Source organism: Triplophysa dalaica, chromosome 1 (assembly GCF_015846415.1).
Source record: "Triplophysa dalaica isolate WHDGS20190420 chromosome 1, ASM1584641v1, whole genome shotgun sequence".
Taxonomy (NCBI): Eukaryota; Metazoa; Chordata; class Actinopteri; order Cypriniformes; family Nemacheilidae; genus Triplophysa; species Triplophysa dalaica.
This window is the reverse complement of record NC_079542.1, coordinates 30,830,637-30,856,309: the sequence shown is the minus strand read 5'-3', so window position 1 is coordinate 30,856,309 and position 25,673 is coordinate 30,830,637. Positions and strand designations below refer to the sequence as shown.

At 38.4% G+C, this 25,673-nt stretch overlaps 1 protein-coding gene across 12 annotated transcripts in view; it reads left to right on the top strand.

The window, feature by feature from the left end:
• The window catches only part of LOC130417724 (adhesion G protein-coupled receptor L3-like), a 200,379-nt gene that overhangs the window by 47,102 nt on the left and 127,604 nt on the right, over positions 1-25,673 (top strand). For all 12 annotated transcript variants that reach the window (XM_056743545.1, XM_056743459.1, XM_056743500.1 and 9 more), the window contains exon 2: positions 11,299-11,481. In XM_056743545.1, coding sequence (XP_056599523.1) covers positions 11,427-11,481 — 55 coding nt within the window. In that variant the 5' untranslated portion in view covers positions 11,299-11,426. The remainder of the gene's footprint in view (positions 1-11,298; positions 11,482-25,673) is intronic.

The following is a 25,673-nucleotide window of genomic DNA, read 5'->3' as shown; positions in this document are numbered from 1 at the left end:
CAGTTATACAACTTGGCAGTCTCATTTTTCTGATGTTTTATAACCTAAAATCTCTGCACAATTTTTGTATTTCATAAAATGCCACAAAATCTGTCCCCCCCCTGGATCCATTTTGGGGCCCCCGTTTGAGAATCACTGATGTAGAGAACAATCCGTGAAAAAAAACACCTTGATGTCTTTAATATAGACTGAGAAGTGTCATGTCAAAAATTAAAACGATAGTGAAATTAATGATTGTAATTTTGTAATTGATTTTGTTTTTGAAACTTTAGCCCAGCTTTCCTCTGGCTCAGTGGTTAGAGCATGGCGCTAGCAATGCCAAGGTTCAATCCCAGGGGATGCTAATGGTAATCAATCCGCCAAAAAGTCATAGTTACTACACTTTTACTTTACCAAAACAAGGAAGACCAAGCTACTAAAATCATAATGAAACATCATAAGTGTCACAAGTCATGTATGATCAAGTTATGACACAAACACACATACACACAGTTGCTGTATCCCATCAGAACAAAGGCAGTGAATGATGTTGAGGTGCAAAATGATCTGTGCGGTCTGTGGCCTAGCGCTCGTCTTAATAAAGAGATTATATTTGCATGGCAAATCAAGCTCAAAGCGACTCATTGTGTCTTTGTCAGGTGGTGTGTGTGTGTTTGTGTGTGCACGTGTGTGTGTTGGCAATTAGGCCCACATAATGTGGCTGAGCTAAACCCCAAACCAACAATCTCAATCACCTGAAAATAACTCTGTACAAGTCATCATCTCTCTCTTCATCCAGTGGGTAGACGTCTAACCTGCTGAGCCTGCTGAAGTTCTTTGAGTCTCAGACAACCAATATTCCACAGAGCTAATGTTGCAGTTTGTCAGTTGAAGCCCATATACACCAAATTCAAATATATATACATTTTCTGAGAAAAGTGTGAGAAGTACAACTCGTAATAGGACTGGTTTCTAGAGCAATGCTTTTTAATTGTCTGTGTTTTGACTCTGTGATGTTCTGTTCATGTCTTTGGTTCTCTTCTTCTGTGTAAGTCGTTGTCATCCAGAAAAAAATTGTGCAGTCCTACTCTTAAAAATTAAGGTGATTAAAATAACTATTTTTGTTCCACGAAGAATCATTCAGTCAAAGGTTTTTTAAAGAACCATCTCTTTCTTACTTTTTTATAATCTTTTTCGGCAAAGAACCCTGAATCCAAAAGGTTTTTCAGATGTTTAAGGTTCTTAATGGAACCAAAAGGTTCTTGGCATCGAAGAACATTTTGAAGCAACTTTTTTCAGGAGTGCATTTTGAAATGTAATAGCACTACTCTCCATAGCACACGTTGGGCGGGAGGTTTAGGATGAGAGCATTGTAAGGATATGCATGAATATATCAATATTATATTAAGTTAAATATTTAAAGTGTTGTAATAATTTTTGGATAAACTGCTAAGTGCTTACAATTTGTGTATCAACAGGTTTACTGCAAATATATAAACTATTGTTACCATTGTAAAACCACGGTTCATTTTTTTAAGGGTTTTTTAAGGGAACCAAAAATATGGTTCCTCTCGTTTTACTGCAATATCCCCATGGATGTTTTTATTCCACTGTAATAAACTCTTTTAAAATTCACTGCTTAACATGCGGTGATCCTGAAACATGAAAGCGTCTGGTTGTTAACACATCTTGTAAAGTAATATTATTACTATTGTAACCCCCAACCCCCTCTGTAGCGACGGGTTAGACAGGCAGACTGAGACCGAGGGTTTAATGAGCTGTCAACAGGGCTGAAACAGTCTGGATGTCGACGTTCCAGCGAAACGGCGCTTGAGAATGACTGCGTATATTTTAATTGGGTTGATTTTTTTCAAGCATTTCAAAAAAGTTCAGAAACCCACTCTCGCCGCACTTCTATGAGGTGGAGACATGCTAACTTCTGGTGAAAAACAGCTAAGGTTAAACCGGCTTCAGTTAGCTTTTGCTGGTTCTAGTCGGTCGCCAAACCTAAAAAAAGGCAGAGAATCCTGGGATACTGATCTCTTCTCATCCTACATAATTATTCTGTTGGCGAGTTGCTTGGCACAAGAACAAAATGTAGCATAATTTATGCATGGCTGTTGTCGGTTTTTGAAAAACGGTTCTGGTTTTTGCATCGCACACACCGAAGCCCCTCCAGAGATCCGTCTGAAAGAGAAGAGTTGTTTAGAAGTTTACGATCATATCTGCATGCGTTATTATGCACCAGCTGAGCGCGGACGCCGGAACGGAGGCTTTACGCACTGTGCGATTTACAATCTCGCCAAAGATGAAAAGATGAAAATATTACTCAATAAAGGCCCGCGAGAGGAGCGAGCCGCATTCGGCCGTGGATTGCTTTGAATTTGAATGCAGATGATGTTATTCAGATAGAGGCTTGAGTTCCCTATAGACCATCAAAGGACAGACTTATAAAGTGAAAAGAGAAAGGATAAAACGCAAAAAGAGAATAAGAGATATAGTGCTTTTGTGTGCGTGTTGGTGAATATACAGGTAAAAGAACTTCCTTTGAAGTGTGCCTGTCTTCTCCTCTACAATTATTTACTGACCTTTCTGAGCCAAACTTATCGCACCTTATGCTGCCTTGGAGATAACCAGCTTCCGGTTACCATGACTCCCATTTTCATCCATTGCCAGAAGTGCCACTTTTACGTCTCACAACGTACTCGACACTTGTGATATTAATACATTGTGCTGAGTTTTAGCTAATACACAATATATCTCGCAACACAGCAAAACTCTAGTGGTGCCAAAATAATTTCCTGCCACATCTGAAAAAACGCCACACAGCACCATTCGGATGCTTGATGTTCATTTTTCCATTTTTATCTGATACATTTACTGTATAATGAGGAAATGTCTCATTGGCTCTTGAATTTGTAACAATAGACTGTGTTTTCCTTCATTATACAATTCATTTTCTGCCTCTCTCTCTCTTCTCCTCTTTTTCTCGCTTAACGTTGCTGTGATTAATGGCTGTACTTTTCAACCGGGAGCCGTTGTCTCCAAAACATAATTTTATCTCAATGAGATAGAATCACTGTGGTTAAAACTGTTTTATACAGACATCTCACTTTCTTATGCTGAGAGTTGGCTGTGAATGTGTCCTTCTGCCAAAACTTGACGTTTACTCAAGGACCCCTGACCCTTTCAAATGATTTAATCTCTTAAACTATATGAATAATATTAAAGTCTGTTTATGGACGTTGTGGTAATCGGCGGCCATGTTTGCAACGCCTCTTGGCAGTTATTTACGTCATAGCAAGTCTATGTCCTATTTCTTTAAATGGTGTAAATCTGATATTTCTAAAATCGCAATTAAATAGCATTTGCATTCAGTAATTAAATATTATATGGACTGTACCATAACTTTGCTTTGCTAAGCTTAAATTGTGCTAAAAATCACCTTTTCTGAGGTCGGTTTAGCTTCTTTGCTGGCAGAGAATCCGCATCTTTATTAATTGACGATTGGATCCTTTTACTTGAAGGTTGGACTTTCTTCGCTATACCAGCTGCATTCCTCCCCAATCCCCATTCATTTTAATGGCAGTGGCATTCAGTTTCATATTTATAGCACACATTTATCAAATGTTTTATTTATTTTCAAGTTTTTACGAGGGTAAAATATTTATCAGAGCTGAGGACATACTTAAAGCGCGCATAACACACAGGGTTTCTGCCAATCTCATATTAATCTTGAGTACCTATAGAGTAATATTGCATACTTCTTATCTTTGAAGTGTATGTAGTTTGATCACATTTATAAAAGGTAGATACAGCTTTAGGATTGTTTTCCGAAAACGTACGGTGCGTCCGGGGGGGAGGGGTAGGCTGAACCAAAGCATGTGCGCACCCATTGTCAACAAAACACAGACATCAGTCTCCAAATCCAGCGTTGTATCCACAGTTCATATAACATTCATCACCCAAATGCAGTGAACAAACAAACACCTGAACTTTGCGAACGTATTCTCTCTCTCTTTCCTGCTTACTAGTGAAAACGACGTCTGCGCATGCTCCTTCTCCTGCTCTCATTGCTGCCGTGTGGCCGTGCTCGTGCTTTTCGGGGAGAATTGTCCAATAAGGGACTAAGAAAAGTTGTTACAAAAGAGTTTTATATGTTGGAAAAAAACTTTCCGACTGAGAACTAATTTTTTGACAAGATGACTATGTTAAGCATGGGACGACAGCATGTTTAACATTGTAAAGAAGTCAGAATGCATGAAACACTGTTTCATTGCCGCTTTAAAGTCAGAATGAAATTAAAATGGACAATTTTTATTTTTTTATGGAACATTTTAATTGTTTTATTAAATCATTTATCGGTATACTTTATTACTTTTTTATATTCATGCTTTCATTATATTTGATCAAAAACATCAGGCGCCACCCCACAAATCAACTTTCTTCCTGTCACAAGTTATGACGTGAGGTTCTGCCCCTCCCCTCCAGCAAAATTTTGCTTAAATAACGCCCAACGCCCAACTTCCAATGATCCAATCTGTTCCCGACAGACAAATTTAAGTCCCGCCCTACATATATTTCTCATTTCAGAAGCTTTCACTTTTATATATGTAGTGTTAGGGGAAAAAAGACAATCACAACTTTCGTTTCAACTATATTTCATCTGCTCATCCAGTCTTACTAGAAAAGCAAATAAGCACTGTTTACTTAATGCATCTTCCTTGTCATATTGATTCATCATATATAATCACATATTTATGTAAATAAGACAGAGAATTAATGAATGCCTGATTCTGCTACTACGGTCTAGGATTGGACTAATAATGTTGGTGTTTTTTTATCCGTTCAATCATATGGTAGCAGTACTTAAATTAATACCAATTTTTATCCAGAGAGTTGACAAAAATAAACATATACATAATAAAGGTGAACCAGGCAAGGACTGTGAAAAGTCGTCTTCATCTCTGTCTCTCTCTCTCGATTTTGCACTCTTTTTGGCTCTCGCTCTTTCTCTCTTATGGTCCTCTGGGGCAAAAGCAATAACACCTTCTCCTGACGGACATACTGAGCAATAAACTCACACACCTGAAAACACACACACACTCTAAACAGCGAGCTTCACCGTCAGCCTCTAAGGTGGCGTGCAGCAGTGTCGAATGAGATTATAGACACACAGAGGGTGAACAGATGGAGGCAGAGACGTGTCTGTCTGCCGTGAATGAGCGACAGCTGACATCCTGCATGGGTCGCTGCGGTCTGCGTCACACGATCAGAGGGCGAACGATTGGATGCTGGCAGTGATTGAAGGACTCAGCGGCTTATCGGACGCCACGCGCGGAGGAACATATTGTATCAGCGGGAAGTAATTCAGTAAGACAAACGAGTGAAGAGCATGTATCAGGTGTGTCCCGATCAACAGCTGTTTCTCTGTGATTGTGTAGAACTGTGAAACTCTTTCAGTCGCTTAGCAGGTGGCTTTTGTCTGATGAAGTGCACAGAGATGAAACAACACAATCTATCTAAAAAAATAAGAAGGACTGAGAGTGGTTTCACACCTGACTCACTTAGTACGGGTGAATCGCACTAGAGTTCGTTTTTCTTCTCGGTGCCGTTTCTTATGGGCAATATGAATTGTGCAGTCGCACTCGAATGCTCACCAAAAGTGGACCAAATAAGCGTACCGAGACCTCCTTGAAGGGTTGGTCTCCGTACACTTTCAAACAAACCTGGAGCGGTTTGTTTGTGGTGAGAACGTGATCCGACCTCGAACAGACCCAAATGCAAAAAGTACTGCACTTTTTTGGACTAAACCAGCTTCCGCATTCAGCTGCGCTGTGCATTATAGAATGATGACAAGTGTTGACAGTTTGCACTAACATGGAAGCTAGCGGACAAACTTGAAGTTTTGAGTAGGTGTGGAGCCTTGTATAAATTTGGTCCGATGACCATATTACATCCCAACTTTCGAAAACTCAAAAGAACAGCGAGTTTCATTGTTTAGCAAACAAATCTGCGAAAGGAACAAAGGCGGGTTAAGGTAAAGAAACTCCACCAGCAGTACATCCAAGTGCAGGATGTACAAATTCCCCTGGTACGATGACCTTGATAATATACTTGGGACAAAACCGGATGTTGACCCGGTTCATGTTGTTGAGATAACAATGATGCGACTGATGCTAGCACAGTTGATCGGGCAAGCGTTACCACATCTGACACACGATGTTAACAGTGAGTTCATTTAGTTTATTATACGTTCTCTTGCGAACGAGTGATGTGAATGTTGTCACATGACTTCATTTTGGCTTGTTTCCATGGGTTCGGACCAAAGCAATCAGTGTGGTGTGAAAAGGAACCAACGCCTACAAGGTATCATTTGCCATTGGTTTGGACCAAATGAACTGAACTAAAGGTGAGAAAAGACACTATGGGGTTGTGGTTGCTAAGGTGTTTTGATGGTTACTTGGGCAGTTCTAGATTGTTGTAATGTCTCTGGGTGCAAGCTTTTGGTTCTTGGTAGTTACTTACCAAAAAAAGTCAAAAGAGCCCAACTTCAATTCTCTGTGATGTTCTGGTCTCAAGATCCTCGAATGCCTCAGGTCCCTCATTCATGTCTGTACTATAAGATGTTGAACCCATTTTATTAAAACCAAGTCTTGAACTGGGGTGAAAATTGTGTGCGATCACTCAAAATGTACAACAAACGACATAATTTGAAGTATTATTGATATCCATAGCACAAACTGTGCCGGACAGGATTTGACACTGAAGCTTCTGATGCAACACAATCTCACTGCAAAAGCACAACAATTTTACGAGGTGGCTAATTCGTACGATCTCATGTGTACATTTTGGTATGATTTGTATTCGCTCCAGTCACGTCAGGTTTAAGGAATGGGGCTTTAGTTTTGCTTTTTTTCTAGTAATCGTACGATTTTGTGCGTTTCAGAATGTACTAATTTATACGAATAAACCACCTAGTAAAATAGTTACGAATTCCCATGAGGACAGGTTGAATGCTTCAAACTACTTAAGAGTAATTGTAATAGTTATGAATCCCTATGAAGAAACATAAGGAAGAGAATGTTTTTTGTTTGCGGATTTGTTCAGTTTTGTTTGTTAATTTTTTCACTTGTATATTTATTAACTTGTTCATTCATTCGTGCTTTTGTTTGTTTGTTTTTCTTTTGTTTGTTAATATGTCCCTTCTTTTGTTCATTTGTTCGTTTGTTTGTTTGTTCACTTGTCTGTTGGGGCAGTGCGCTTCAGTATGCGGTAGAATCTAGAATATACAAAAGCAAGTGAGGCAGAACAGGCAAATATCTCCAGCGTGGAAATCAAAACACAAGTCTGGTATATTTGCAAACAGACGGGGTGTGTGGGACTTTTACTCTTTAATGGTCGTAACATGCGTCAACTTCAAACTAGACAAACAGTGACTGAGTTATTTTTTTTTCTTTGTGTGTGTGTGTCTCATTGTTCTGCTAAACATTCATGTTTACTAACTGAAGGTTGAATGGTTGAGTTGTATTTGTCGCTGAAGGTATATGCTTTTGTCACTCAAACATTTCATTTTTTTGTAAAGTGAGTCACATGGTTCCATATACACATCTACATACATGGTATAATACATTGTTTTTAAAAAGTCCTGCTATAAAATGCTTGTTCCACCCATTTGTAAAAACAAATCATATATAAGTGTAAATGAGTGTGTGTGTGAGGTATGTGTCTATTTATTTTGATATCTTGAGCACTGGCAATTGTTCATTATAATATTTTCTCAAAAACTACATTTGCATTTTCTGAAAGACATTCCAGTACAAGACAGTGAATGTGCATTGATGATAACAGCCAAATATAATATTGTTAAATATATGCCCAAAAAGACAATTCAGTGTGGGAAAAAATATCAAGCCTAAGATGGTTAGCAGGTCCTCACTTGTTTTGGCTGACTGGACTCCCAGTCTGACCAGCAGACAAATACCAAACAGCAGTTAGCAGTAATAGCACATATCTCTCTCCTTCTCCCTCTCTATATCCCTCTGTATCTTAGAGATGCAGGTTAGTCAGTACAGTTGAACCATTGTGTTCATCCTCTCATCTGATAGCATTTGTGTTACAGGATTGTGTTACTGCATGTGTGTATGTGAACGGAGCTCATCCTAATGAAAGCTTTTGTCGCCCCACAGAGCGCACCGTTCAAACCGACACACCCTGATGGTTATCATGATATGTACTCTGTCCTACACACACACAGACACACACAAAGAGGGATGTGGAGATAACACACATTTAATGATGTCCAGATAAGAATGTGTGCCAGCAGCAGGAGTTCTTCTCAATGCTTGTCCTCCTTCTGTGTCACTTCTTGAACATCCGATCTGGTGACTTTTGTGTTTCCAGCTGTCTTGTGTGATGTGCATCTCCCTACTTTAATGTCAGTTTTCAAACGGCTCTTAAAAAAGTTTTGTATTTATCCCAACTACACCACAATCGCTTTGAGAATGAGGCTGGTCTACTTTTCAATTCTGACCAGGAACTGCTTACAGGAACATCTGATAACAAGTAGATTGACTACTACGGTTTGTTTTGTGATATCTGTAGAGGATACACTCCTTAAGCTGGTGCCTAAAAATGTCATTCTGTATCGTTCTTGCGTAACAGAAAAAAAGATTCAACATACTATTAAAAAAGTTTGAGAAATGATTCTTCACATATTTTATGGGATCGCTATCAATAACAGTTTCAACAACTCTTATTTTTAAAAGGATAGTTCACCCAAAATGAAAATTCAACTTTTCCAATCTCAAGTGGTTCCAAACTTCCGTTAATTTCTTGTTTTTCTGAACACAAAGAAAGAAGGTTTTCTGCAGAATGTTTGTAATCCAACAAATCAGGGGCACCATTATCTACCATAGAAAAAATTAAAGTTGTGTCAGCCAATCAGATGCCTGCAGGCCTTTTTCTGTGTCTTTTTGGGCACCTCTCATTATTTTGTCTCACTTAGGCTGTGGTTAAATATCTGAGAAAAGTCAGGAAAGCAACACTCATTAATTAACCTCTTTATTAATGTGTTTATATACTTATGAAAATGCATGTGCCCAGAGTGCGCTTTTAAGATCAATCTTAATTCCCCACTGAACGTTTATGTGATGTGTGTGTGTTGAGCATATGATGTCACAGGTGAGCATGTGACCTTAAATGTTTTTCTGTGGTAATTTTAAATTGAAGAAGATCCAAAACTAGCTTCCGAGCTTATGAACGTGTTTGCATGCGGCCGCATCCGCATTCTGGCATCGGTCCACAACGGAAGGAAATTTCATTTTGTTTAACGTGGAGGAAAGTATTATGTTTTGAAGAACGAGCGAGCTAGAGGGAGAGAGGCAATGAAATAGTCGGGGAAAATCACACAAGAGGTGTAACTGGATGTGATAATTTCTAAAAAATCTCACCCTCATTTATAGATAGCACTGAGAAGTCCTAAACCACAGCTAACCATGTGCTGCCACTTTTGGGTCTGTGTGTATGTGTGCAAGTGTCATTTTTCACATGTGTTGATTCACAGCTCCCCTCTTTCTCACTCCCATGTGGTGTCTGTGCATCTTTATTCAGAAGAACCCGAATCTTACTAAAAGTATGTGACAGTTTGTTCGTGAGCAAAAAAGGCCCAATGCACCCGATGACGACAGGGAATCTGCGCACAAAAAGGCCAGCGATTGCGCTGACACTGGGGATTCAAGCATCGTCTGCTAGCCTCTTCTGCAATTCCCAGCATGCCCCACAAATCTCTGATTGGCCGATCCATCTATCACAGCCTGCAGAAGATTTTTTGCATATTGCTGACAAAATCTTATTCTGTGGTTGTATGTATATTATTATACTTATGATTTCCTCACGAATAGAGTGAAACTAAATCTGATTTTTGTAATCCTTACTATTTCGAATCGGCCAAATTTGTTTTTTTAAAGGGATAGTTCACTAAAAAATATTTATTTATTAGTTTATTCACAATCATGTAGTTTCAAACCTGTATGACTTCCTTTGTATGGTGAGGAACCTTGGTATCCAACCAGCTTTGGGACTCCACTGACTTCCACTGTATGGACACTGGGACATTTGTCAAAATATCTTCTTTCTTGTTTTACAGAAGAGAGAGTCATGCACAGGTTTTAATCGACATGAGGCTGAATAAATGCTGACCAAAGTTTTATTTTGGGTGAACTATACCATAAAGTAAATATTTTGGTTCACCCATCACACAAAAGAGGATTTTTTTATTGAGTAAGCTAAATCAAATCTTCAGATGCTATTATGGGATAACAATAGAAGTCTCTCTGGTGGTCACGTCTCCCGGAGTCTGTTTCCAGTAGAAACTCTACAATCTTCCCATCCCCCCTTTCTTTACTCATTCAAATCCCTCTCGACATTTCAAGCCGGAAGAATCCGTAAACATCAGCACCTATTCATATCCACCGCAGCGAGCCGAGCACTCCCGAATACCACAGGAGCCTTTATCAGGAAGCCCACAAAACAACAGAAGGAAAAGAGCGAGCGAGAGAGAGGTGTTGAAAACCTTGCCGGTATCTGCATCCAGCCATCATTATGTGGCCTGAAAACATCCCCACACGGCAACGTGTGTGAGGGCAGATATGTGTATGTGCGTTCTGTCAGTTGTGAATGAAGTGCCTTATGTCTGTTTAGCATCATAATTTGGTGTTTTTAGACATTTGAGACCTAATTAACAGCATCGCTAAGGTGCAATGGATCATGGGAGTCCTCACCTCGCTTCCCACACAGAAATGTGCAGCTATTTATGTATTTAGTATTCTATAAGCCGAAGCAAGTCATGAAAAGCTGTTTACTTTACAGTCCACATACGATGAGTCACAATGTCCTCGTCATGTTGACCTTTGACCTTGGACATTCCAATGCTGTCATGAACTGGCCAAAGCAGTGCTTCTTAGCCTTTGAGGAAACAAAGTAAAACTGTGTTTTAGAGTTTGTCTTTAACCTATTTTTGGTGTTTGAAAGAGCTGTACAATATGTTAGTTAAAATAGACAGACATAATGCGTTTTTTGAGCAAGTAAAAATTATTATAATAATGATTTTTAATGATGGTTTTGCAAAAAATTATAGTTTGACAACATTTGACTTTAAAGGGAAGCGTGTAAAGGAACCTGTGGTTTCATGAAACAAACCGAGATGGCGACAGAGAGTCAAAAATTGCAGAGCAAAAAATGCTAGCTTTGCTTACAGTGAACTGTGTTTTATTTCCACTGGGCTAGTGTGCTAACAAACCATTTTCTTTGTGTTTTTAGGTGACTGTAGCTGCAAAAACCGCTGAGCCTCAATTCTCGAGTGTCCTCACTTCTCACGCATCCCGCCAATCCATAGGAAGAGGAGGAGCCACACTCATATTAAATAATCCAGGACGAGGGGCGGGGCCATGGGGATTGTACGAGTGCTGTTATTGGCCGGTCTGCTGGGCCCTGTAACTCTAGGTGAGTCTTTACTCGCAACCTACGCTTCAAAAACTTGTTTGTGAATTATGAATGTTGTAGTTGCACCCATGTAGTGTACTACAGGAATAATAAATTAGGATCATTTCAGACAACTGACATAAACCATTCAGGAAGAGCCAATAGTGAAGTGTATAATATACACCTGAGCACTTTTGAGAATGTAATGCCCTGCTCCCTTCCTCCTCACTCAAAAATAAGTAGTGCATAGTGACGTTGAGTTGAATAGCCCTGTTCCAGAATATAGGATTGACAGTATGCAAATTGGGACTCAGTCAATATCTACAGCCGGTGTATTATTACATTTAGAGTTGACATTGCAAAGCACTAGTGGAGTAGACTGACTGGTGCTGTGATTTGTGTCATCTTTCCCACAAATCACACCACGATATACAAAATGAGTCTGGAAGAACAGTCTCTTATTGTAATACGCTGTGATTTGAATGACGAAGATGATGTCTGTGAGTATAAAACATTTAATGTCATGTTTGGGTTTTAAGCCATAGTAAAATATAAACACACATTGGTTCATATCGAAGGATGAAACCAGTGTTTCTCAAACGTTTTTGTTGTAAGGCCCCCTTTAGTGTGAAAACATACTTAATTAAATATAGAAATTAAAAAACATATTCAGTTATACAATGCTGGAACATCAATATTTTCAGATTTTTTATTACATAAAATTAATAATAGATATCTATATTTAATAAAATGCATCAAAATCTGTGATCCCCTGGATCCATCTTGGGGTTCCCCAGGGGGCCACGGCCCCCAGTCTGAGAACCACTGCTCTTAACAACCCGCCATCTCTTTCTCTTCATTCTCTCTTACCTACTAACCTACTTTAAAAGAACCAGATATTTCCTGTTTCATTTAATTCCACTCCCGTGTTTAATAGAGCTCGCAATTAATCCCACAACACACACAAACACAGCAGAGAATCACATTTGTTTTTTTTGCATGAACTTCTGTAGGAGTGTAATCATGAAAAGCTTTCACAGAATGGCACACACATCAAATATGGCGTCTGTGGGGCGTCATGACGTTTTGTCAGACATGCAAACAGCATGACGTGTGTTTGTTTTGGATCTTGACAGATCTGTGTCACTGTGACGTAGAGCAGACTTGTTTTAGATCAACTTGCAAGCAACGGAAAGATCATTGGGTTGATTCTCAGGCAAATTGATTGAAAGCATCTACCTGGGAACGTCTAACAAATTTACAATTTAACACTTTAAAAAAATAATCATTTTAAAGAATAAGCACGTACTTTTGAAATGCAGTACAAAATGGCAAACTGCAGAAATAGACTGCAAATGTCAGGTGTGAAATAACATGAGCAAAGATAAAAAAATGTGCCCCTCAACTGCAGTAGTATAAAAGTTTTTAAACGTCTTTTACATTGTAAATATGTGTATGTGTGTGCGACATGACCTTGTTAAATCTTAAGTGTCTCCGCCAACATTTCACAATTGTTCCTCAACAATGTAGCGTTCCTACTCAATAGCAATACCTCATATAATAAATGAATACATAAGAGTAACTACTGTAAATTGTATTATTTTGGTATTTGGTATTTTGATATTCTCATTGTGGGACATTCGCAGATGGGACGTGATGGGTTGATGTTGTTTTGCTGTAGGTGGCATCTTTCTGAACTTAAAATTGCATTTGTTTGTCAGTTGTAGTAAAAAAAAACGAGTAAAAGTGACAGGTTAGTTGGCGCCGCCTATAGCCGTGTGGGAAGTGTGCCCAGAATGAGCACAAGCACGCTGGCGGGGGCCCTGACTTTGATTCCCGTCTCAACAGTCCTTTACCGGTCCCTCTTCCCTATCTTCAGCCCATGCTTTCCTGTCAGCTCTTCACTGTACTCATTTAAGGCGTAATGAAAGCCCCAACCACAAAAAAAAAACAGTCATAGATTTGTCATTTCACTACAATTTTACTGTGATTTCACTGGGATGGAGAATTTTCCGATTAGAGACATAAATGAAGCACCTTTGAGGATACACTTGGATTACTGTAAAAATAGTTATTTTCCTTTTTCATAGAATACTCCACTACTTTTCTATCCTTTTCTTACACTTGACACTTAAGTACATTTTTACTTGGCAGAAATACTTGAGTTATAGTAGGAAAGAAGATTTTTTATGTACTTAAGTATTAAAGGTAAAAAACCATTTAGAAAAAATGTATCTATGAAATGTAGTGGAGTAAATATATATGTTTTATAATGTAGTGAAGTGCATTTTTTTGATAAAGTGCAGATACTTCAGATACATCAACATGTACTTGAGAGAAAAAATACTTAGTAAGTAATCTACTATCCATCTCTGGAGGTGAATGTGTTGCATTGCGTTAACAACGCAAGGTTGTGGGTTCGATCCCAGGGGATTGCAAATACCTATGTATAAATGTATACGATAAAGCAATGTAAGTTGCTTTGGATAAAAGCGTTTGCCAAATGCTTAAATTTAAATGTAAATGAACAAACAAAGAGATGATCAGGGTGTGAAAAAACATATGCATTATAAAGGAGAACGTGCAAGACTAAATGATGTATATGCATATAGACCAGCGATTAAAAAAATAGGGCAGTCAGGTCTTGGGTAGACAAATATATCAAAGGGTTTGTACCTAGTACCTGTGTGTATTTCACACCCACCTTTGCACTCTAACACACATTGAAAAAATAACCTGAATTCTTCTCTTCATCTGTGCCATGATGCAACCGTGTGGAAACATCTCTGTCTGAAGCAATGTGTGTTTGTGAGTCTCCCGACTCAAGGCCAGAATGTCTGATATCTTCAAACTCCTGGAGCCAACAAGTTTTCAAAATGCATCATATAAATAAAAATCTACAGTTTACATGTTGGGTAATTCTTTCTTTAATTAAGAGGATTAATACACACTATTGTATTGCTAGAATTTTATTAAAAATGTGTATTTTGTGGTCATATTTTTTGTATTAACTTTTTAGCAGTGCTGTCAATCGATAAAAAAAATCTGATTTTTGTCTGTGATTAATCAAGATTAATCGCACATTAATCGTTTTCAATTAACTTTTACATTCTAATAAGTTCATGTTTAACCTTCAAATAAATGTAGAAACAACAGATTTCATTAGCAACAACATTTTATGAATGAAAGCCAACATTCGGATATGAGTACTTAAACTGATGTCTCCATTAACGTGATTATTTTCAAATAACTCAAAGCAATACTTTCAAATCACGCTTAAATGTTTTAAAGGCCTTTACATAAATAAGAGCGTGTTTATATAATGTAATGCAAGACAAAGGATGCTGTGTTAATTGTGTTAAATATTTTAGCGCGTTATTCTGTAAAAATCACATGTGTCAATGTTGAAAGCCCTACTTTTTTAGTTAAGCGTTCAAATGGCTCAGTGGTAAGAGCAAGGTGCTATCAATGCCAAAGTCATAGGTTTGATCCCAGGGATCGCACATACTCAGAAACAAATGTATAGTATAATGCAATGTAAGTCGTTTTGAGTAAAAGTTTCTGCCAAATGTAAATGTAGTTCATCTTTGTTCCAGACAACAGGTTTCAGCCATAGCTGTTATACAGCACTTTCGATTCTTTCTTTTAAATCTAGTCAATATTTCATGTTTATAATATTTTTTTGGTAAAATTGCTTTGCAGTATCCGGGATATCATGAACAGTCATCTGGTCGTCACGGAAACATTATTAGCGATGAATGTTATTATCACGAAAAAAGTATTGTTCATAATCTTTTATCAGAATGTAATAACTTTCCTCCTCTGTAATGACTTTCCTGTTGATGTAACCAAAGCCACATGGATGTGGTAAAAATATTCATCAATTTTATCATGGCGTAACATTTCTATCTAATGAAATTCCGTTCAGTTCTGCTTTTTTCATCTATAAGAATGATATAATGGTAAGTATTGAATTATTAAAGGATTAGTTCACTCGAACATGAAAACTATCTCATAATGTACTCCCCCTCATGCGCTCCTGCCATCCCAGATGTACATGACTTCATTTCTTTAGATGAACTTAAACAAATTATTTTCTATAAAAATGCTGTCATGTTACCTACATACAAGGTACTCAAAATGGCAACACTCCAAAAATCATATACATTCAACGATCATAATATATTATTTAGTTATTATAAAGTGTCGCAGTAGTCTAAGACATGTTTCTTTAAATGTATTTAGACAGCTACATTAAAATATACTATATCACAAGCTTAACAGTCAATGTATATCTCATTTACATTCATAATGTTGTTTTAACTGATAACCATGCAAACACATGACGGGTGTTAAATGCATGTAACAGTATATAGTGTATATCAGTACTAGTGGTTAGAATAAATATCTGCATCTCTTAAGACTATGCCATGAGAAAGGGTAAAAAATAGTTTTGTGTCAGTCAGGATATTTTTGACATTTTTAATTAATTTTTTTGGTTCAGGGACAGTTGATAATAGCGCTCGGACATAAGCGTGTTTGCAAAAAGAGTCTAATTAATTTTACTCGTGCATTCCCACGTCTTTTTTAATTAGCGCATTTTCAAGTTATTTTGACTGCGGGGATTTGTTGCTATAATAGTGTTCACTCAAAAAGATGAACTATTAAAAAAAACACATTTCTTCTCCATGGGTCTAACCGGCCAGGTACTTATTGCGAGCATCTATAGCTCGCAGGAGACTCGTTCAGATCGTAACCTTGAGACACCGTTGCCAGATTGTGCACGCATGTGGGGATATCGAGGATATTAAACTCAAGTGCTCATTTAGCTGTATCTTCTTGTAATCTGCACAAACAGCAGTTCTAGTTTTAGTAAAGCCCCAGGGGGAAAAAGACACAGAGAGACAGAGGGGGAAGCTTCTTTTATTTTTTAGAATGGCAGTTGAGTTCAAGTTTACCCCAGAAACTTTAATAAGGCATAATAATAATGCTAACAATATTATTTACCTTATTAAGGTAGGTAAACACTTTATTTACTTGTAAATAAATGTATGCTATAAAAATAGATTTAATGAAAGACATTTCAACATTTTTAAGCCAATATTTTTACTTTTCTTAACATCAACAACAAAACAATAATAATACTAATAAAAATAATTTGAAAAAATAAAAATATTAGGTTAAAAATGTAAAAATGTTTTTTGAATTAACTGTATTTTTCATTCATTTAATTATTGTAGAGTTTATCTATTCTGAAGAGGTCTTAAAAATGACCTGTTAGTTGTGAAGCATGGGAAAATATTAGTGAATGCAGAAGGAAAATATTGTAGTTTTTTTACATACTAGACGTGCTTTATCCTTAAAATGTTTTATCAAAGTTAAAATCACAATAATATTTTAATAGTTAACTCTAAAATGAAAACACAACCATTGTGATTTCTGGTTTCAGCAAATTAGTATTATTTTTATTTGTCACAAACAAAATCATTTAACGTATGCATAATTTATATAATGTGGTAAAATATGGGAGCTTTTTGGAAAGTGCAGTAAACACACTTTTGCTCTAATGGCACCACGTACGGTCATATCTCTTTTGACACAAACCGTGACAAGCAAGCAGATTAGAGAGTATTTTTTAATGCTTACACACAATGTAATTACAACATATAATAGGTTGTTTCATTTTCAGATGCTAACGTTCACACAAAGCGATTTAATAACGGCACTTCTGAAACTGGTTTGTGCGCTGAAAACAAATGTAGGATGCGAGACAGCTTAGCACATTTATTTTGAATGAAACCTAATTATTATATTGTGTTGCCATAGCGGCATAGTTTTAATTTTGCATTGTATTATCCCTGTGACATTCGAAACCAAGATGGCGGTGGATGCACACGCTGCGGCTTCTCTCTCTACTGACAGAACAGTGTTTTCATGTTTTCTGTCTTGAAAGTCGCAGTGTTTGTCTGTAATGTATTTGTCGCGTTTATCTGTCTTTAAGCGCAAATACATATAGTCGTGAGTTTCTTTTTGATGTTGGAAAAACAAAATTTTTAGAGCTAAACTTCGCGCATGAGGACTACACCATCACTGACCCTGGCTACTGCATCTCGCCCACTGTTGAGACACCACAAATGGTGAGAGAAAGCAGAATGTGTAAGCGCGGACTGACCACCCGGAAATGATCTCCCCATCTTGGCACCTCAGACCACATCACTGTCATGGTAATGTCTGCATACAGACCGCTCATTAAAGTCACCAAACCAGTTCGCAAACAGGTACAATTGTAGCCAGAAGGGTCGTCAGAGGTACTTCAAGACTGTTTTAACACCACTGACTGGAATATGTTTAAGCAGGCTGCCACAAACAATAACACCACATACCTCGAAGAGGACCCAGAGACTGTCACTGCCTACATCAACAAGTGCATTGATGATGTAACGGTAACAAAAACCATCACAGGGTGGACCAACCAGAAGCCATGGTGGGGAGGTCTATAGTCTCCTCAAGAGTCGAAACGCTGTCTTCAGAGCTGGAGATGAGGAGAGCCTTCAGCGACAGCAGAGACACTTTTAGGCTGTGTCAGGGTATTCAGACCATCACGGACTACAAACCCCCGCCGCAGACCTGTGACAACACCATCTCCCTGTTAAATGAGCTGAACACATTTTTCGCTCCATTTGAGGCACAAAATGGCACCGCTGCACAGAAGACCTCACCTCCTCCTGGCGACCAGGTGATGATGCTGTCCCCAGATAGTGTGAGGAGATCCCTCAGAAGGATCAATGAGCGGAAAGCTCCAGGTCCTGACAACATTCCGGGGAGCTTGCTGCAAGACTGTGCTGTGGAACTCACTGATGTCTTCATAGATATTTTCAACATCTCACTGAGTCAGGCTGTTGTCCAATGTCATTCCAGTTCCAAAGAAGTAATTTCCAACCTGCTCCAATGACTACCGTCCAGTTGCACTAACTCCTATTCTCATGAAATGAGAATGAGTGTTTTGAACGGCTAGTCATGCACAACATCAAGTTTGTCCTCCCTCCTCCCTAGACCCCTTCAAATTTGCATATCGTCCAAGCGCTCGACCGATGATGTCATCGCCACTGCCCTCCATGCTGCTCTCACTCATCTGGACAAAAAAGACTTGTACGTCAGAATGCTGTTCATAGACTTCAGTTCAGCATTTAACACAATCATCCCTCAACAGCTCACTCACAAATTGGTCCAGCTGGGATTAAACACTTTCCTGTGCAACTGGCTGTTGGATTTCCTGACGAGGAGACCTCAGTTGGTACGGGTCGGCAGTAACACATCCAGTACCATCACACTGAACACGGGGGCCCCCCAAGGATGTGTGCTTCGCCCCCTCCTCTACACTCACGACTGCACACCATCACACGACTCCAACCTCTTCATCAAGTTTTTTGGACGACACGACTGTGGTGGGTCTCATTAGCAACAGAAATGAGACAAACTACAGGAGCGAGTTGAGCCACCTGGCCAGGTGGTGCAGTGACAATAATATCTCTCTGAATGTGGAAAAGACGAAGGAGATTGTTGTTGACTTCCGGAGAGGAGACACTCATCATGCTCCTCTGACGGTCAATGGTTCGACTGTGGAGAGAGTGAGAAACAGCAATGTCCTGGGGGTGCACATCACTGAGGATCTCTCCAGGACTAACTACACCACAGCACTGGCCAAGAAAGCAAAGCAGCGTCTCTACTTCCGGAAACTGATAAGAAGAACGTCTGCCCCCATCATGTGCACCTTCTGGCATTCTGACTAGCTGCATCACTGTGTGGTATGGCGCCTGCCATGCATCCTGCCGCAAGACCCTCCAACGCATAGTGAGAGCAGCTGAGAAGATCATTGGGGTCTCTCTCCCCTCCCTCCAGGATATTTTTATTGCACCCATCTCACCCAAAAAGCCCTCTGCATTGCAGGTGATCCCACCCACCCGACACACAGCTTCTTTAGGCTGCTGCCATCAGGGAGGAGACTGCAGAGATTTTAGGCCAGAACTATCAGACTAAAAGAGAGCTTCATCCACCAGGCAGTCAAGAAGCTATACTCCCTCCCCTCTCTTGCCCCATGCACCACCCAACTCTGACCTCATCCGCAGGTCCTTCCACTCCGAACCCCTTCACCACAACATACACTGACCACTACCTCATTCAGCATCAGTCTGCCCCTCTTCAACTACCTCTTCTGACAGGTTATACAAAGCCTGCTCTCTTTCTCACTTCAAACAGACTAATACACTCTTTGCACTACCTAACATCTGCACTGTTGTATATTTCACTGTATGTTTTGCACTGTATCTTTCAAGACCTATATTCTTTTTCTTTTTTAAATATCCCTGCTTGTAAAAGTTGTAATATATTAAATATATAGTTAAATATATATAATAATCTGTATTTATCTGTTTTTTTATATAAATATTTGGTCACACTTTAGAATAGGGACAAATTCTCAATATTTACTAACTATTAACTACGACTTTTGCCAAAATAAGCTCATAATTACTGCTTGAAAGGTAGTTTTTAGGTTAAGGTGTTGGGTAGGATTGAGGGATGTAGAATAAGGCATTCGTATGTGCTTTATACATGCTAATATACAACCAAAATGCATGTTAATAAACAAGTAGTTAATGATGATATTGTGTACCTTAATATAAAGTGTAACCATTTTTATTCTGTGTAGTACTATTTGTATGCACCATGGGTCTGAGAGTAAAGCAATTTCAATCCTCCATATGTATGTACTGTACATATGGCAGAATTCACAATAAAGCAGACTCACTTTGAACAAGCTATAACATTAAAACAATTTTATCTATAATTTTGATATAAAAACTGACTTATGATTAAATATTAATTATTAATATTTTATTTTATTTACATTTTAATGATATTACATTACTTACTTACATTATATTTAAAGATAAGAAACAGTTAAAAACGGTTTACGGTTTGGGTTGTTAATTGAAGTCCAGTGTAAAATCCAGTAAGTGATCCAAAACCAGTTATATACCACCAATTGGTAATGTTGCCCATTTCTTGTGCCAGTGGATTTTGACACGGCTCTTTTGAATTAAAACACTTCTGCCTTGTTTTTAACATTAACACACACACACACACAGTGTCCAGAAGTGCTTATTGAGCAGATACCTGAAATGTGTCGGGTTGGTGCACGCTGAAGTTTCCACTCTTGTAAAACATTTAAATTTATTTGGATACGAGTGTTTTGTTTGTTTTGCATCCTGCTCGATGGCTCTATGAATTCAAAGTAACTCCAGTTACAATCTGCCTGAACAAACAGTGTGAAAGCAGGTCGTTTCTCATGTTTCCAGGGTGAATATCCGACACATTTTGAGCCGAGAAGTGTGTTGAATTACAACTTGTAACTTTCTTTGCATTTCAAAAAAAAATTTCAACCCTTAAAATCTTCTTGAGATGTAGGAAACAGCGTCTCGTTCGTGTGACATCACTTCAGCGTCTTCCTCATAGACACATACACAGACAAAAGGGTTTTCATTCCAGGAAACTGATTGCCGGAATGTTTTTCCCTATGCAAAGAATCAGCAGGCACACACACACATTTTAGTAAATCGTACACTCTCCTCTGTTTTTATATATGTGTTTCATTTTCTGACTCAAAATGAGATGTTATTTTTCTGGGAAATCGCTCCGGTAGCAGTGGTTAGCAGAGATGTTTGCGTTTTTCAACGACTTTATCATTGCTGGAGATGCGGAATGGGTTACGAACATGCCGTCGTGTTTGATTCTGTCATTCAGCTTCTCAATAATAGGCACATATCCGATGTCAGGGACTCTGGAAAAAAACAGACATGTGTTTTGAGTGTGTCTGTGAATTATGTCCTCTGTGCATTGTGTTCGCCTGTAATTTGCACTCAAGTGTGGTGCATTGAGACCGGCGGTTATAACCGTTTGAGTGCAATAATCTGAATGTGCCACGGGGATAATGGAGTGCAGTTCTGCTGCTAAAACCTCACATGAAACAGATCTGCAGCCAATCTAAAAGGGACACTTCACCCAAAAATGTAAATTCTGTTATCATTTACTCACCTTCCAGTTGTTCCAAATCATTATAAGTGTCTTTGTTCTGATGAACACTGAAATATATTTGGAAGAATGCTTATAACCAAACAGATGTTGACCCCCATTAACTCCCATAGTAGGAAATATTACTTACATTTTTTTGTTTGTTCTGTTGAAAACAATATAGGAAAGCAAGCAGTTCTGGGCCACTTTTGACTACCATTGTATTTTTTCTACCATGGTAGATAATGGGGGGCTAAATCTGTCTGGTTATAAGCATTCTTCCAAATATCTTTCTCTGTATTAATAAGAACAAAGAAGTGTATAGAGATTTGGTACAACTCTGAGGTGCGTAAATGATAACAGAATTTTCATTTTCAAGTATCCCTCTAAAGAAAAAGTTCACACAAAAATACAAATCCGTCATCATTTATTCACCCTTATGCTATAAAAACCTATTCATGACTCTTTCTTCTGTGAAGCACAAAAGAAAATATTTGTTGTGTCCATACAATAGACGTCAATAGGGGCCAACTTGTTTGGTCACCGGCGTTCTTCAAAATATCTTCTTTTGTGTTCTGCAGAAGCAAGAAACCCAGATAGGTTTAAATAACACTAGAATAAATAAATGATTCGAGTTTTAATTTTGGGGCGAACTTTCCCTTTAATGCTCCACATAGTAATATGTTTTTATGTGTATTTGTTTACAGTGTGCGAAAATAATTATCATTTTTAGAATTGTTAAGGGACCAATCCAAAATGTAGGTTTTTTAAAGACTGGAAATTCGTAACAATTTGTACGGTGTGAATAGAATAAAAAGTGTAATTAAAAAAGAAAAAAAGAGGTCCACCCCAAATGTAACTGTCAGCGGGATAAAAGCAGATCATAGAAACCGTATAAATTCATAAAGATTCATACTATTCGTAAATTAAGTTGTTGAATGTGTTTATTATGTATGCGTTAACACATATTTCAGGCTTTTCGTGTGGATTGGATAGTGTGTGTGTTCTTTGTCTACGTGTGTATATTTCGTAGGTTCTTTTCGAATTCAGGTGTTGTACACAGCTGTCGGTTTTTTTACGCTGTCACACACGTACCTATTTTTTCTTCCAGATTTTTTCTTTCAACATTATCACCCCCCTACACACGTTTCTGGATTTAATGAGTCACCCCAATCTAAAGAGCAAACAGACGTTACTCTGCATTATTTGTATTCCAACACGGTTTTCTGCTTCTTGTGTAATTCTCTCATCCGTCTTCAGCCTCTTCTCCTCTTTATGCATTCATATCCAATCCATCCTCTCATTCTTAAAGCCATGCTCGTCCTTCTGTCTCTTACTCAGAGGATCTTTTTCTGCGATTATGGCTCACCCTCAATCTGTGAGTCGTAACTGCCTTTAATAAATGACACAGAGATCTGAAACGATTTCATTGCGTTTTATACTGGGGTCTCGCAGAACGGCGCCATCGTCGAATTTGTCACATCTGCTCGGTAGCCTGATGCGGAGAGGGGAGACAGGTGGTGTGTGTAAAGGGATAACTGCTTTTGAGCTGGTGCAAACTAGTTGTTTGTTGGTCCAATATGGTGGTGCTGCCTTCATAACTAGTGGGATTTTAACTTTTTGTATGTAGAGTTTTGATATCATCATGTGATTGGTTGAATTCTATACTGGTGTGGTACTGCTACTTTGTTGAGATAAAAATAACTAAGCAATAAATTGACAGTTTAAAGGACCTACAGACGTACACTTAAAGCACCTTAGTGGTTATTTTATGTGGTATAAAAAGAAATAACAGCATGTGTAAGAGAGTCTGACCCAATTCAAGAGCTGAGCTGATGATACGCACCCGCGTTGCATTCTAACGACACAAAGACGCGCTGCGGATAACAGAACGCCCAGGCACGTAAAGCTCCTGTCATACACATTGTCAACAGTGGCGTGAGCTGCACCTAAGCGTTGTCCTTGTGGAGCTCTTGTTTACATTTTCTTTGTGCGGAGTCATTGTCTTGAAGGCATTCTGTGAGAATATATACTGAAAGGCTCAGCGGTTTAACTACACACACATGCACACACTGGAACCATTGGCTTTCCATAATCACAAGGATTACATCTACGTCTGCGCGCTCCCTCTTTTCATGCTAATAGGGTGCTAGCGCAATACCTGCGAGATTTACATAGAACATCAATCATGCAGCCGCATTCTACGCAAACAACACGCAAATGCCCGTGGCCCAGTAGACTGAAAGCTGCTTTTGATTTGTGTGTAGGGTTCGTGCAGATGAAGAGATTGCGAGGATGCTCAGAGGGCGAGCAGACTTTGTGTTTAGATCTCTCCGCCTGGCCGAGCGTTGCTTTTTTGGTTTGTTTTAAGAGCAGTGAAGCAGAATGGCTCTAAGGTAACTTGAAAAGAACAAAGTGTTTAAACCAGTCTGAGGTGTTGTGCTGGTCTTAAAGGGGTAGTTCAGTTCTGTCATTTTTTTTCACCCTCATGTTGTGCAAAACCTGTAGATCCTTGTTTGGATCCTTGCTATACATCATTATTATTAGTCACCCTTCATGTTTGTCACTGGGTTTTGCAAATATAAAACCAATAGAAAGTATTAAAAAGTCCTTTTTCCGTCTCCTTCTGAAAAACAGCAATTGTTGACACACAAGGTTTCAGAAGGAGAGCAACAATGTTACTCATTTTACTGTGAAACACAATAGAAGATATTTGGAGAAATTACCTTTTGGTTCCATAAAGAACTTTTAATATCTGAAAAGCCTTTCAGTTTTACAAAAAGGTCTTTAGATTATAAAAAAAGTAAGAAAGAAATGGTTCTTTATAGAACTTTTGACTGAATGGTTCTTTGTGGAACCAAAAATGGTTCTTCTATGGCACCGCTGTGAAGAACCGTTCAAGCACCTTTATTTTTAAGAGTGTAGCATGTATCCCATTGTAAGCCCCCCACACATATTTTGTTCAGTTTTAAAAAAGCATTTAATTGACGGCCCAGGTGTAAGGCAGATCATTTACACAACACACATTTACAACTCACAGCTTAACACATACACATCTCAGTTACACTTTGAAAATTAGCATTTTGTCTTGAAACATACGACCCAAACATGTGACCTTCTGATAATCACTGTATTTCCTAAGCTCATTGTGTCCACACACACATACAGGAGTGAGTAAAGCCTCTGACGCTTCTCAGAACAATGCAGAAAGAGGTTGCATGCGCATATGTGAACAGAAACCCTTTATGAGAATGAACAATAGGCGCGTATAGTGTAGAGAGGATTAAGTATTTATAGGCTTTCCGACATTATCCAGAAGGAGTGGCATTCGGACACCCGATCCGGCCCACAGTCAGGCCTCGTCACCTTTACTGGGAATTTAATATGACATCTAACAGATGTGACCTGTGTTACCAGGCAGTCTGCAGGTGTGGAGTGCTTTAATATTTCTGTTAATGAAACCACAGCTTCTCCTTTTCATTCATGCTCTCTGTTGCTCTCAGGGGAACCTCATTTGAAATTCAGTTATTCATATGTAGAGTGTATACATCTAGAGTATAATAAAATGAACCTACTGTAGGAATCATTGAGCTTTACATTTGAATGCCCTAGGAATAGTAATGATGTCACATTGTTTTTACTTTTAGGTCTCCGTGATAAGAGTTCGAGATTTTTCGTCCTTGTGATGATATTCAGTTTGTATTAAATATGTGAATGTATATTTGAAAAATGAGGACAAGTAGGGTTTTAACAATATCAGATTTCCCCTACAGGATTTTCGTGGCCAAGATTTCCCGATAACAATAATATCACAATGTCTATTGTGAAGTTATTTTTAAAGAAATAAATTACGCTATAAGTGCTATTCATCTTTAATTTTGTATATTTTGCATTTTCTCTTTTTTTTGGTCACACTCAAAATTCTCCACTTATAGTTTGTAACCATTGTGATTCCTACATAAACTTAACACGTGTGCGGAATTATTAACAGTATTACATTGGTAGAATTAACACAACATTTTGCTAATCGTGGTGTCTAATGTAACTAAACCATTAACCATAAGTAAATTAACCATTTGTATGTAAATTCAACCAGTCCACATAAATAATTAAATTACAAAATAAAGTTGTGGATGGGTCAGTAT